The 15611-nt window shown below is 30.2% G+C and overlaps 2 protein-coding genes across 5 annotated transcripts; both read right to left on the bottom strand.

Moving 5' to 3' along the window:
* Positions 510-6100, bottom strand: LOC109352057. 4 transcript variants are annotated; one of them, XM_019593853.1, is made up of 5 exons: positions 5994-6100; positions 4603-5029; positions 2398-2444; positions 1334-2294; positions 510-1051 (listed from the first exon to the last, which is right to left on the bottom strand). In XM_019593853.1, the coding sequence occupies exons 2-4, from the start codon at positions 4916-4918 to the stop codon at positions 1356-1358; spliced, it is 1302 nt and encodes a 433-aa protein (XP_019449398.1). In that variant the 5' UTR covers positions 4919-5029; positions 5994-6100; the 3' UTR covers positions 510-1051; positions 1334-1355. The 4 variants fall into 4 exon arrangements, with proteins under 4 accessions (XP_019449398.1, XP_019449401.1, XP_019449400.1 ...); XM_019593856.1 differs by having other exon boundaries at positions 4603-4919; positions 5994-6073; XM_019593855.1 differs by lacking the exon at positions 5994-6100 and adding an exon at positions 5841-5862.
* On the bottom strand, positions 10929-12607 carry LOC109353090. Its single transcript, XM_019595268.1, has 3 exons — positions 12445-12607; positions 11515-11570; positions 10929-11123 (listed from the first exon to the last, which is right to left on the bottom strand). Exons 1-3 carry the CDS (start codon positions 12521-12523, stop codon positions 10980-10982), a joined length of 279 nt encoding a protein of 92 aa, XP_019450813.1. The 5' UTR covers positions 12524-12607; the 3' UTR covers positions 10929-10979.

The following is a 15611-nucleotide window of genomic DNA, read 5'->3' as shown; positions in this document are numbered from 1 at the left end:
GATATTGCATTTTTTATTCTTTTAATGCAAGAAGATATTGCTACAAGATGCAGCAACAAAAAAGGGTAAGAACCATACCGAGCTTGAGCTTGAACCGATGGAGTCGTTATGAAAAGCCAACATCTAGATTATTTTTGTTACAGAATTATATAAAATATATGTATTTTCTATGTATAAATCATTACTTTATAATATATTGTTTGTGTAAATATTACACTATGCATAGAAAAAAATATGTATATATGAATAGTGTAAGAGTTTTTTATACTATTATTGTATTATTTATCATTTATATTCAATCATCATTGACTTTTAAATATAAATAATACAAATGAATAGTAGATAATATATTTTCTCTATAAATATTTATACTAACTAGATAATAATACACCGTAGATAATGTATTCCTTTTTGTCCCCAATAATTAGCAGAAAAGATCAATTGATATATGCTTTCTTCTAGTGTCAATTGAACTTTGAAGGAAGATGTAGTCAGCAAACAACAAAATAAACCCTCAACTCGTACAATCCATGCATAAAAAAGCATAATTCAATCTTCTACCAACAACACCATAAAGATAATAATTCTACCAACAAAGGCATTTATTTGACATAAGGTTCTTCTGAATTGAAACTATTCTTTGGCTAAATGCAACTGAAGTCAACCAAAATAATTGGTATTGCCTAACAATCTGTAAAGACCATTTCCCAAACACCAAGAACTCCTAAGGGCTAATGGCATGTACTCAATACATATAAGAAAAATCATACAAAACAGAAAATCATCTGGGTACATGAATTAAATCCATTCAATAAACAAATTAATCTGTACAACATAAAAAGACCCTTCTTCTTCTTCAAACACTATGTTTCTCTTCTTCATATCCTTCTGTATGTTTTCCACTTTTCATCTTTACAGAGCAATTCCAGCTTCTAGTCCTGTTGAAATCAAGGTTTAGTGTATGCAGATGCTAAAAAATCTTAAGTTTGATGAATCACATCTTGCTCTTTCTTCAGTTGTTTATCTTAGGTTGCAGAGCAGATAATGGAACCTGCTTTAAAGAAGGGAAAAGGAACATGAAAAAGTTAAAATCAATTTCTGAGGATTTCTGGCAATGTAGTCTAGAGCTAAAGTTTATAAAACTTTCGAAGTTAAATTTACTTGCACTGAGAACAGAAGCGATACAAAACTAGATGCAAGATAACCACTAACTACGTTTACAGCGGAAAATCCATTTTTTTTTAATGTTAATGATGATATATGTACTAAGACAACTTTAAGGATGCAATTGCTAAACTGGTCAAAGCAACACAATGAAGATAATGTAATTTACCTCCTAACAACGAAAAAGCAGATTATTGCTTGCTAGATTTCGCCCAAAAGAATCCCTTCTTTTTTGTAGGGTGACTATCTAACATGGATTTGGAACTCTTTGAGCCAAATGAGAAGTGTCTCCTCAGAAAAGGTTTCCCAAAGGAGCTTCTCCCACTGGAACTAGAGCCCATCCTAGGACCTTTACCTTGATACCTTCCATCTTTAAAATGATCAAACACAAAATCGTCACCAATTTCACTGTCCACAATTTGGTTTTTTGATTTCTTGTTTCTAGCCTTTAATTCCATTTCAGCTTTCAGAGCTTTTTGGAACAACTTCAGAGTTTGTTTCTCACCAAAAGTGCAAACTGGGCAAGCTGGATCATACTTGTCGATTTCAGGTGTCATACTCTCCAAACATTCAGCATGATAAACATGGCCACAAATAAGAACAGAAACTACAGCAAGGTCATTACTTGAAACAATTATCTTTTGGGAGCTCCAAGAAGGCTTCTCAGTTAAAAGTTTTGAGCAAACACCACATGTTTGCAAATCAACTGGAGATGTTGAAAACCGACTACTTGATCTAAGTAACCTTTCCCGATTAAAACCAAAAGATTCACTATCAAAAGACCATCTTTCTTTATGGGAGGTTCCCATCAGCTCAGATAAGCCAGGCACAGACCAACCATCTGAAGATCCACCACAGGAGCGCATATCCGATTCATTGCTCCATGAAGGAAGCACCGGCCTTTCTGCAGCCACATAGAAGCATTTTGGTGACTTGACTCGGCTGTCAGACACTTGCCGTAATAGTTGGTCTCCAGGGGAATGGTAGGACCACCTTGATGGGGTTGAGCTGGAGGGAGCTAGTTGACTTTGAGATGGCAGAGGAGATGCTGACAGTGATGTAGAAGGTAATGAGGATGAAGGTTTTGTGGATGAACATGATACTGTTGATGACTCTTCCAACCCCTTCACCTTCAAAGTGATTAATAAGTAGGAAGTGTGTCAAAGAAATCACACATAAAGAACTAGCAAAAACATAAAACAATACTAGATTCCTCCACTATTATAACCTCACCTGTTCCACATTCACATCCATTGAGACATTAGTAGAAATAGATTGATCTGAAACAAACATGTGAGATACTATAAATCAAGCAGTTGAGTGAATAATAATTTACCACGGCATCAATAACAGGATCAGTTCACATATTGCAAACAGCAGGATCAATGTCATGCATGGGCACACAGGATGCACCTATGCAGAAACAATTCATATGAACTAACTTCACAATATATAGTTATTGGTTAGCCCTCATGCAAGGTACACAACTTGCAGATCTATAAAACAACCAACACTAAAGTCTTCATCCAGGGATCTCCATTGTTAAGTGATCTGTAATGCCACTGTAAAATCTTACCCGAGGTTGGTGAGCTTTGAATGGGGAGAGCCTCCTGTCACCCTAAACTTGCAGTTATCACAAAAAGATCTCATCTGGAGCATCTCCACGATTGTGTGTTTATAAGCGAAACTTCCATGACCATGGTTTAGAGGATTTTCTTTTTCGTTTAAAGAACCACATACTGGACCACGATGAACCATTCAACACTAAAAAATACAACTATTTCCATATCAAATGCCAACATTCAACAAAAAGATTCAATAATCTATTCAAACACAGGCAAACCTTTCTATTCCACTTAAATTGAAACAGACTTTCACCAAATATTCTGTTGGGTTTTATATACTCAAGATAACAAGCATAAGGCAAAGGCAAGTTATTGCTTTGTATACAGCAATGGAAAACCAATAGAGGGTGCAGTGCAACTGATAGAGAACATTACATGTTCAAATAACATGTATTATGCTACAATATGCACAGAGTAGATACAGGAAGTAAGGAACATCAAAACACCTGTAGAATCTTGAACTTTTTGGATGATAATATCTAACTAAGCAGGATAGAGGAAAAATTTATATTGTTTGGTTGAGCTTCCAGAAGAAATGTGAATAAAATATCTGTAAGAATGTAGAAAACTTATCAGACATATTGATGGTCTAACTTTTCCTAAACCAATGAAGGGTTACAAATAAAGAGCCATAACAATTATTTGATTGGGAGTATAAGTGTAGATACTTAACAAGAGTGTTTTCAATATTTTAGTATCTCCAAGGGAAACTGTATCCTGATTCCCAAGGTTTAGGACAAATAAGGCCCACTTGATTAGAGTTTGTCCACCATATTCAAAATTATCATCTAATCATCTGAAATCGGTAGTGCAATAATGAGATAAAAATAAATTTGTTCCATTTATGGAACTTTCATTCCAAGTTCTAACCATATTTGTCACTTAATTTCCCTCGTGTCTGAATTCTGAAAGCTAACAAAAATGAAACAATTGAGAAGACATCATCTTTCCAAATTTAATGTAGCACAGTCAATAATTTTATATCTTTCACATTGCCTTGTGATTATATGTTTCATTCCAAGTAGTCAATAGCAGTGCTATTGCGCGCTATAGTGGAATAACAATGTCGATTATAGGCTCCCCACTACAGTTTTCATGGTTCCATCACATTCCTGTGGAGCGGACATCACAGTCACATAGCAAGAGTCACAGCCCATAGTGGTCGTGACAGCATATGGTGGTTGGGGTCAATCTTTCCTGGCAGCAGCAGTCTTCTTTCCTGGCGACTTTCACATTTCATGTTCCTTGCTTTTATTTTTACAACTTTACCCTCAGTTGTCAATGTTCTATTTTACCCTCTTTAACTCGGCGGCTATTCTTAATATTTTTAAATGTCTTCTTTACCCTCACTTAGACTCCGAAAATCTCTATTTTACCCTTACTATTACTCTTCCACCCAGACCTTCTTCTGGTTAGTTCATTTTTCCTTCCTCTAGTTTATTTTTTCTAACTTCTTCTGCTTCGTTCTTTTCCTTCATCCTCGCCAAATCCATTTCAGAGACCACATCTGTTCTGCGTCCTCCTTCTTACTCGCACAAGGAATCAAGGTCTCAAAGACACTGCATTCTTCTACTACAAGTGAGTGGAATTCAGTGTCATCTCCCAATAGAGGCAATCCAGCTGGGGTCGGCCGGACTGCTATAAGGGATTGACTACTTAGGTTTTGTTCTATTTAATACTAGGTTTCACATTTGTCTCATATCAGATGGTATATAGCAGGGAAATGAAGCGAATGACAAAAAATCCCAATCAAAAAGTTCCAACCCAAGTAGGTACATGGTTAAAACCAGAATGCTGAATCAATGAAAGTTACCTGAAGTAGAATTTAATACATGTCCAACACTTCCTTCAGAAATTGGATATTTTTGGCATCTATTCCTTTGATCACTCTGCAATGGACTTCCATCCTCTGATACATATGATGATTCATTTTTATTTTCCGATCCATCATTCCTGCTAATACCGTCAGAAAACCAAGTTATAGAAGCATCTTCACCAGCTACACGACCTGGATGATCCCACCGGAAGCTCCATGTCGGAGAACAACGAACGTTACGATGTAAAATTTCACGGGTAGATCCACCTTGTACAGTTTTATCTTTGGCTGCAATACAACAAGCAGCACCCATTCTGAAATAGACAACGGTACTTAGCTTCTTATATTAATTCAACTGGCAATAGCATCCCCGAACACAAGTGACAAGTCTACAGCATTCACTTATAAACACAGCTCTTTCTCCCTGTAACAGTAATGAAAAAGGCATACCATCAATTGCAATAATCGATTATGTGACGGTCAGGTCAAATGCATAATCAGGAGGGAAAAGGAACAAGAGTTATTATAATCATAACACAACCATTAGTATTATTGAAGGTTAAACCAAATTCAAAATTAAAACACCCCTCCCAAAAAAATATATCAAAAGGGCAGCTCAAGTGCACGAGGCTCCCCAAGGGAGAGTAGATATTCACAGAGCAATGAGGTTATTTCCAAGATTTGAACCCGTGATCTCCAGGTCATGAGGCATCAACTCGTGATCTCCAGGTATGGAAAATATGTGATAGTAAATAGTTCATCACTTCATCTAAATCCACCTAATTCCGGGTTCGAAATAGGATAGTCTTAAGTTTATCAAGTTGAAAATTTGCACACTAATCAAACCCAAAATTCCCACCCCAATTGTAAGGGGATACTAAACTAACTTAAACTTAGAAAACAACCACAAAAGCAATCAAAATCAGATAGAAAGACCACCTATCAGTGAAATTAACACAACACAGAAGAGTTCAGCATAGAAGAAAGTACATAAAGCATAATAACATATATATATATATATATGTGTGTGTGTGTATATATATTCTACTCTCATATTAGGTATTGGGGTTACCAACCTCAAATCAAAGAAAACTGAAGAACAAAAATATCAATATGACCCTAATAAATGGAACAAAAAGCACCAAAACAATTATTTAAAATAAAAGTAAAAAGGGGTGATCCAAGGAAGCAACCAAATATAGAAAAACAAAAAAAAAGTCATTACTCAAACTCACTCATAAAGTAAGAATGATCCGAAATTAATGCAGAAGAAACGGAGCTCACAGTGAAAACCACAAATTAAATATCCCATATAGTTTAATAATAATAATAATAATTTAATTTGATTATATATTAGTCAATTAATAACAACAATAAATATTCCGTACCTTTCTGGAATTGAAGGTGCCACTGCACAGCCTCCTTCACTTCTAAATTTTAGAGAGAGAAAGTATTATGCTGAGGTTGCAGTGAGAGAAGATAAATGAAGTGCGGAATGGGGCCGTTTCATTTGACGCAGTTAGGTGATTCCTTTGGGAGCACATCTATCTCTCACATCATTGCATTCCATATATCATCAACTCTCATTAGTCGAAAATAAATTATTTAAGTTAAAATTATAATTGTTAAATATTTGTATTATCAATCATTCACCCTGACATATAGAGCAACATAAAATAGTGGGACATCATATGTAGTTCGGACAAGTTTAGTGTGTCTGTTTGTTTTAGTAGAGAACACATCTTCTGTCCCAAATTTTATGTCACTTCATATTCTATTTCATATTCTATTTTATTCTCATCGATTAGAAAATGTAAAGTTAATATATATTTTAATTCATGTTTTATTCTCTTCTCACCAATAAAAATGAAGAATACATGGAGTGATACAAAATTTATGACTGAAAATGTGACTCCATTTTTGTATGGATATGTAACTAGAGGCAACTAATAAATTTTTTACGATAGATTAAGAAATTAACTCTAATTAAAATTAGTCATAATTAATATCACCAAAAGTCATAAATATATTTATCTATAAATATGCCATTTTATTATATATGTCAACACAATTTTTTCTCTTTTTAGGTTGCCGTTTATGTTACGGCGTTAGTTTGGCATCATATTATGCCGCCACGTGAAATGCTACTATTCGGTATTCTTTTTTATTTTATTATATTATTCTCAGTTAAATTCTACGCCATCTTAAAGTTTTAAATATTCTTAACTTTTTTTATCGTTGTTACTTGTTAGGTATGTTTTGTATCAACTTATGAATGAATAACTGAACACAAACTTTAGCAAGTCCTATTTTTTGGTTGAATGTAATGAATTGGGATGAAAGGGAATAAATTAAGGTTTTTCTTTCTCTCAAAAGTAATCAATTGGGGTGAACGGGTTAAGGAATCAGTTAAAGTTTTTCTATGGATAAATTTTCCAATATTTATTTTGAGTAGTCAACATCCTTTGTATAAGGTAACTATTTTTTGGTAGATTTTGTATAAATTTGGTTAATTTTTTCAATGATTTTTATTCCATATGAAACTTTTAAATGAGACAATTTCTAGACTCTCTTTCTCTATACACTTTTTCACTCTTGAATGAGATAATTAAATTAATTTTCTTTTTTGTCTGCAATGTCCTTTTTATTTTGATCATTGGTCGATTAATTTCACAGACACAATTTTCTAATTTTTTTTCATTCCATTAAGAACAATTAAGTAATTTTCTAATTTTTTTTCTTTGCACATTCTCTTTACTCTTAAATAAGAAAATCATTTTTTTCTCTTTTCTCCCCATGCCATTCTTTTGACCATCTATGATGTGAATTTTTTTAATTAACTTCACATATATGATCTCTTCATTTTTTGTTTCATTAAACATAACTGTGATTTTTCTTCCAAACTCAAGCCATATCTATTTTATTATTATCTTAATTTTATATTTTATTTTAAAATATGAGTTTCTCTTCATCTTTGATTTTGTTCTTAATCAAGTGTTATGTTTAATACTTTTATGTTCTTTTTGTTGAAGTTACCTTTATGTATTACGGAATTATTAAAAAAAAGTAAAATCATTCTATCACATAAATTTCAAAGTAAATAAATGTTACTCAACTATGATATCACAATAAAAATAGAATGAACAAATTATTTCACTTCATAATCACGACTAATAAATATATTTTATTTCGTTAGGAGTTACAATAATACAAATTCAATAAGTACAACTTTTATATTTAATTTTGATGTGTATTTTAAATTCTCAATTGTATATATTCAATTCTCTATTGTTTGCGTGAGGTGTTATTTCAGGGTCAAATAATAATTATGTATATTTTCTAAAATTGATCTTATGTTAGAATCAAATAATAATGAGTTATAACTTATTGCTAATAATATAATCACTTTGTTGGAATTAAAAAATAGAATAAAATAATGATTTCATTTGGTAATCACAACTAATAAATATTTTATTCAGTTACGAGTTATAATAACGAAAATTCAATAAATAATTGCACTAAAGATTTCAATAAATAATAATGGTAAATATTAAATTCAATTGTGTGCACTCAATTCTCAATTGTTTTGTGTTAATAAATATTTTAGAATCAAATAATAATAATAATGAATATTTTGAAATGTATCATATGTTAAAATATAATAATAATAAGTTATAATAAAGTAATACAGTAAAAAAAAGAAATAAACAATTGATAAACGTTTTTAAGAGAAATAATTGCACTTATTCATAAATGATAAAATGTAATGCATACTTAATACATTTTGTTTTTTTTATATTTATTCCTATATTTGCAATGCTTTTACCTAGTTTGACAGAGTTCTATTATTAATATCTATTAGTTATTATTTCTCTTTTATATTGATCGGTGCTTGATGGGGTAATAATAATAGAAGAGAAAATAATTCAGGTGATAATTTATGGGAAAGAATATCATAAGGTGAAAAATATAATAAAATAAAAGGTGAAAGAAATAATTGATAACGTCTTTGAAGGAAATAATTACATTCATCGAGTAAGATATGCAATTAGGTACGCTCTATTTAAAAAGACCAATGATATATTTGTGAGATTGAAATATATGAAAATAACAATAATCTATGAACATTATACGTTGTTGTAATGAACATTTAATTCAAGATATATCTTCTAATAAAAATATTTGTTCTGAATTTTTAATAATCTTTTAATTACGGTAAACATTCACATTCATGTAAATATATATATAAGGTATTCACATTTAATAGTGTGATTAATCTTTCATATGATGATTAGTTGGTTTCATATGTTCACCGTTTAAACCCTAAACATACATCATTAAATTGTTTATACAATTACTCTAATTTTGTTTATTCTGAATCTAGAATTATTATTCAATGATTGTTCACAATTTAATTTTTTACTATATCACACGTAAAAAATTTCTAACATTTCCTTTCTTTAATCATGGTTTTACTCTTTGTCATAAGTTAAAATTTTGTCTATATTCTTCATAATTTCTCATTGTTTAATTTTTCATGAACTAGCATATAAGACTTTTCTAACATATTTTATCTCTCCGATCACTCATTTTACCTTTTGTCACATCAACATTTTATCTATATATTCCTTACAACTTCTCATTTTAAATTTTTCTCACATGATTTTTTTTCTTCCTCTAATAACATTATGCATCTTTAGTTTATTTTTATTGTATTAGTAGTGACTACTATCAGGAGTTTCACATTGAATAAAATATCAAACTCAATGTGGTATTTAAGCTACGAGACTCTCCCACCTAATAGACTAGTCTTTTAGATTGAACTCTCCTTATGTGCTTAAATCTTAACAATTGATATCTTTCATTAAGAGTTGTGTCACGGAAATGGATACTTATAGGATAAAATAACATATATAATTTATTTTTTGGTGAAAAATTTATTCAACTATTTTAAAACTGAATTAAAGTATGAGTTGTGTTTTCCCCATTAAATCATTCTTACTATTCTTAAATTTTTGCTGTAATTGTGAGATTAATTAAATCTTCTATATAAATTTTGTATCATTAGTACAATTTTACATATAAGAAGTGAGAGTTGTAATAGCAATTAACATTAATAGTAAAACTTTGTTAAATCATTATTAAATGAATTAACGATGTTAATGATATGTTATTATATAGAAACAACACATTAGTCGTCCAATCACAATGTCAAAAGAACAAAGACCATTAAATAGCTGTTTCAATGTAATAAAAAATAAGCAAGAGTTCTTATTAGTGAACTTGCGTGGATATAAAAGCTAGTTCATTAATCTAAAATACAAATCTCTATAAGGAAAGTAGATAACTTTTTTTTGCTTGGATTGCAAACATATTTTTGTAAAAGGCTTCATGACCAAACACATAGAGTTTTGGTTATGAATGTGAGAGCTCAAAGTAGAGTTAAGAGAAAAAACCATTACCATGTTTTAATAATCAAATGGTGGAAATTGAAGAGAAAGGAATATAGAAGCTCAATCAAAGGGTTATGGAAAACACAAAGAAGTGTTAACCATATGTAAGATATGGTTAAGAGGAGATGATCAAATGAAAGAGTCTCCCAATAATTTATGTATGTCGAAATTGGAACAGATATGACCTGTATGTAATAAACTTTTAATCCAACGTTGAATTTTTCTTCCTTTTTGAGTTAAAAGTTATTGATGATGTAAACATGCCTTTTGAGTTACACTGGTGTGAAGTATCCTTCCTCAAGTCTTCATGTTTATAATATAAGGTATATTCCTCACTCTATAGAGCTAGTAATAATTAGCAAGGATCATACATATCCCAAAATAATCATGTCTTCATATTCTTATTCAATTAAATTTCAACAAGTAATATAAAAATATTAGTTTAAGTTAATTTTTATAATTTTTATTTTAATTAAATGTTTTAATTGAATAAGACATCAACCGGGAGTAAGAGACTAGTAATCTCCATTCAATAATAATCCACATTACTCTTTTATATATTTTATTTTTTGAGAATTTGAATGTATTTTATATTGAGTTTACCTTGTATTATACTTTTTTGTATTTATTATAATCTATAATTTAAAGTGACTTAAATGATTATTGTATTAAAGGTAGTTACTTAGGATTATATGTTTTTTTTGTGAAATTAAAAAAATGTTAAGGACAAAATAGGAAATTATAAATTAGCACATGGTGATAGTTACACCATATTTTGTCTTTATATATAGTATAAATATTGAAGTATAAATACATTTGGTAGCTATATATGTATATATGTTACATTAAGTCTAAGATATGGTGGATTATCTATGGTACTTATTTCAATAAACTTGTGATACTCATATATTGAACGTGAGTTCAATTGGGTATGAGCTTGAAAGGAGGCTTAGAAAGAGATGGCGATGGATCATATCTTCCGTAATCTCTTGTGTTGTCTTTGAGAAGCCTTTCTTGGATGATGCTTTCTTCTTCCTTTTTCATTGACTTCCTTGATGATGTTCCCTACCAAATTAAGCAAGCATGTATATAAGTAAACACAATTCATAAAATTTCAAATATATGGAGATGCATGCTAGTGAAATGTAAACCGCAAAAAATAAAAAGTGAAAACTATACATATGGGTGGTTAGTCTCGATCAACGTTTTAAAGTGTAGTTGCGGTTATATTATGTTCATCGCAATTGTATAAAAAATACAACTGATCGATGCAACTGTAATTGCTATCACAATATCATTGCAGAGACTCTCGAAACCTCAATAACTTAGTTAAAATTGTGGTTGCATGGTGTAATTTAAAAGGTTGATCGGTAAATTCCAAAACACATATACACACAAATGTAGCATCTTTCAAGGGAAAAACTTCGATCGTAACACATATACACATCATATGTACCTCTTTGGTTGCTTTAATATCTTCAGCCAAGATACTCATAAACTTTGATCGTCCACCTGCATGTGTGTTAAGCACAGACAAGGTAAGCTTTTTATTACTGTCATAGTGTTATCTAACAATTTGAGTGCATAACACAACAATGAAAATTAATTTCAAATAATTTTTTTTAATCGGCAATTGTTAGTATGTTAGTATTTTGTTGTGGATGAGACTTCATCCTCAACCTCCTACACTCTACCATCTAACCACCTTATAACTCCCTTTTTTGTTGATGGTGGGACTCGAACCCACAACCTCCTGCATTCCATTTCTTACGACCACCCTCTTCACCATCAGACCACCTATGACTCCTAATTGATCTGTGTACTTAATGCCTTGCACATTAGAGGCTTGAAGCAAAATAAGAACATATATGAAATCAAAGTTTTGATTCAAAGGCAAATGTGACCGATATAGCCATATACAATTGCACCCTCGAAGTGGTTGTCCCTTGTAGCCTCAATATTGCAGTCATAAACCCACATTTAAAAGCTTGCATGGGATTATGCCTAAAGCTCTCACACACATTAACTTAATTTCATTCCATACTCGATCTTAAGCTAAACCCAAGAAAAAAGTGATTGTCATGATGTAGATAAAATATGAAACACTAACAAAAAGAATACTATAGTATATAGTCATCTGTGATCATTTGCACCCAAGTTCCTTTAATTACAGCCACGCTAGCTAGCTCTAACAATGTTATATATGTATATTTTTTGATAAAGAAAGAATATATTAAACTAACCATAAGGGGTGTTCACCCAATACAAATAAAAATCAATCTTTGATCTTTTTAGTAGCCAAAGAAATACAAAGTTTTGGATCCATATACCAATTTGCAAAAAGTTATCCCGGAGGAATGTAATAGAAGATCTAAAAGAGACACACCTTGAGAATAAGTTGGTAAAAATGATCCAGAAATAAGGAGCAAGAGGAGGCTGAGCTTCTTCAGAAACATGATACCCATGATAAGTGTTCAACTTGGTATTTTCTATGGAACAATATAGATTCTCTAGAGAGGAAGGTCTTAAAGATAAAAACTAAAGTTGACTATTTTATTGTTAAGAAAAATCATACTTGTTCAGTTGTTCTCTTTAGTTATAAATATTCAAACAGAAAAGGTAATGGATACCACTTTGCCTTTGTTGGGCACTAATCTAAGAAGTTAGTGGAGTGATATTAATTAGGATAATATATAATTTAAATTGATCTGACCTTAGTGGAAATTTTGGGCCCTAGGCTTTACAACTAAACAATTTTAAAATATGATATTAATTACATTAATACTATAAGATAGACACACTCTTATTTAATCATTTCACAAGCAATCTCAGTATAAAGCATTCAAAAACTTAAATACGTTTTAATGTGATTTGAAACTCCAACTTTGAAAGCAAATATTATTAGTAGTAAATTAACTGATGATTGACACAATATACACAATTCATAATATTTACCATATATATTAGGCATTATGAACTTATGGGAAAGGTACATATACACTCCAAATTAAAAAGGGATAAAGTGGAAAGTTAGAAAGCATGCTTAGGGATTAAAGGGGCATCTTAGTCCAAAAGATGTGTGCAAAAAAGTGATATAAGGTTTGCATAAAATTAATTAGTATTTGTGGATGGCAAGTGCTTCCAATAATCCCTAACGACAAGGACAACCACCAATTAATAAGGACATGACATTGGTGGAAAATAAAGATGATAAATGTATGATATTAAATAATACTCTTATCCCCTTATGCTTATTTTCTTCCAAGTGGTTTAGAATGTTGATGAGCTCCCTTAATTCAAGCATCATCCTTACCCCTCTTAAAGCTCAATAATTGGACAAATCACAAGGTCTAATTGAACAACCTACAATGGGAGGATGGAAAATGAACTAGCTAAAGAAGTTCTTTTGTTTTTAAAGTCAAGTAAAAATCTATTATTTTAGAAACAATCTCATTTTGAAGAAACTATTTAAAATAATTTATATTTAATTATCTATAGAAAAGCGATAGTTTGAAATAAGAACTTATTCTTCCTTTAAAAAATAAGAATTTATTCTTAATATATATTAATTTTAAAGTTTATCAAGAATAATTGCTATATGACATATATCAGGTGTGAAGATATAACAAACTCCAATTTGCCTATTCATTCTCTTCTAATCAAGTATTGGTTATTATAATATTCTACTATAATATTTCCAACTTTATTAAGTATTATAAATAACATACTATTATTCTCTTCAATTCTATATAAAACTATAGATTCAAATATTAATAATTTTAAATAAAAAATAAAGTTGGTATAATTTTTCAAAATAATATTATACTTATGAAGTGTTAAAAGTATATTTTAAGACTTCAAAATAAAATAAATTCATGATTACTAGTTATGAAAAGTAGAAAAAATATAAGTTTAGATTGATTTTAAGAATGTTGTTTTGGTAAGAAGAAGTTATATAGGACCGAATTTTATTTATAAAAAATATCTTAAATATTATTTTTCATCCACATCTTTTTTTTATTTCAATTTTTCATGTTTTACTTTCTTTTTCAATTATACTCTTATTTATTACTCATACCTTTATTATGTATCTCTCTATTTTCTTTTAATTTAATTTCCAATATCCATTAAATCGTGTTATTTTAGTCAAATTGTATCAAAATTATACTTTTAACCTCTGTTCAATGTTCACTACAAAAAATAGTGGTGGAATTAGGAAGGTAATTTAGATTTGCCATTATCCCATGTTTCTCATTATGGGTCATCAACATCCACTATGTTCAACCATATTTTTAAAGCATGACTTATAATTGTAACTCTGAAGTTGCACCATTAGTATCACCACATGGAAACAGTACAGATGATATATTGAATGAGTAGTGTCAACATCTTTCTATATTTCTATTCCTTTTATATTAATCAACATGTCTAGGTGATATTAATGTTATTATTTTGCATGCGCAATGAATTATTCAGTAATTAAGGATACATGATATGCACAGGGAGAAGGAACTAGTTCCATGGGACAATTTGGAGGGGATGAATAATTCAATGGATGATGATGGTGAACAAAAAGGAGAAAGAGATTAACAAAGTGAGCAACATCCTTGTACATGGCACAAATGGATGTGTAGCATTCAGACTTTCATGAACCAAATTGTAGCTATAATAGTATTATGTTTCACAAAGTCGGATATGATCTTCATTTTAACTTTAGTAAATAAAATTTAATCATATCCAACTAACATTTTTCTCGTGCTCATAATTGTGTAATAAAAAAGATATGCTCCTAAGAAGCAGACATGGTTATCCTCATAGTTACTATTTAGAATATCTATCATATTAGAAACCATATTGTAAACTATCACATGGATGAAGTAATGAAGTTATATGTGACATATTTATTCATTCCTACAATAAATGGATGCTAAACCCTTTGATCTATTATTTGTTCTTCCTTTCCTCTATTTGTTTTACTAACAATAATACCTTTTTATTTGATGGTAACAATAGTACCTTTGATCTAAGCACATGAGTAAGAAGAGTAACTCATTATGGATGATGATCAAGGTAGGTTCTAAAGCGAAGAGGAGCAATGATATATTGCTATAACATATTGGGATATTCACAGTGTTGTCAGTCAGTGCAAGAGATCCTTCAATCCCAAAGGCTAAAATTCTCATAGTTTTGAATTTCACTAACAATGAAATTAATTTATTATCTTGATTCTTGATTCTCATATTTCTTGATTTTCTTGATTTTTCTTGAATCTTGATTTTCTTGGTTCTTGTTTTTCTTGATTTTCTTGATTCTCATGGTTCTTGATTTTCTTGTTTCTTGATTTTCTTGGTTCTTGATTTTCTTGATTGTTAATGTTCCCAATTTTAAATATTCAAATGCATTAAGCTTTCAACATTTCATTTAATGAATTTCACATTATTGTGTGAGTGATTATAATTCTATTGAATTAAAAAGAATGACATTGTGCTCTTATTCAATTCTTTTACTTATAAAAATACTGTTGTCTAAATTAAAAATACTATTGTCTAAATT

This window comes from Lupinus angustifolius, chromosome LG07 (assembly GCF_001865875.1).
Source record: "Lupinus angustifolius cultivar Tanjil chromosome LG07, LupAngTanjil_v1.0, whole genome shotgun sequence".
Classification (NCBI taxonomy): Eukaryota; Viridiplantae; Streptophyta; class Magnoliopsida; order Fabales; family Fabaceae; genus Lupinus; species Lupinus angustifolius.
The sequence above is the reverse complement of the archived record's forward strand: the minus strand, read 5'-3'. Positions and strand labels throughout refer to the sequence as shown.

Bases quoted from the DNA above. Each gene is read 5' to 3' on its own strand.
- LOC109352057 (XM_019593853.1), bottom strand. From the start codon at position 4,918: ATGGGTGCTGCTTGTTGTATTGCAGCCAAAGATAAAACTGTACAAGGT. The intron at 2,445-4,602 runs GTAACTTTCATT...TGTTTGTTTCAG, and splicing joins TGTATTAAATTCTACTTCAG to ATCAATCTATTTCTACTAAT. The intron at 2,295-2,397 runs GTGAGGTTATAA...ATCACTTTGAAG, and splicing joins TGGATGTGAATGTGGAACAG to GTGAAGGGGTTGGAAGAGTC.
- LOC109353090 (XM_019595268.1), bottom strand. From the start codon at position 12,523: ATGGGTATCATGTTTCTGAAGAAGCTCAGCCTCCTCTTGCTCCTTATT. The intron at 11,571-12,444 runs GTGTGTCTCTTT...ACACACATGCAG, and splicing joins TTTACCAACTTATTCTCAAG to GTGGACGATCAAAGTTTATG. The intron at 11,124-11,514 runs GTACATATGATG...TTAATTTGGTAG, and splicing joins ATATTAAAGCAACCAAAGAG to GGAACATCATCAAGGAAGTC.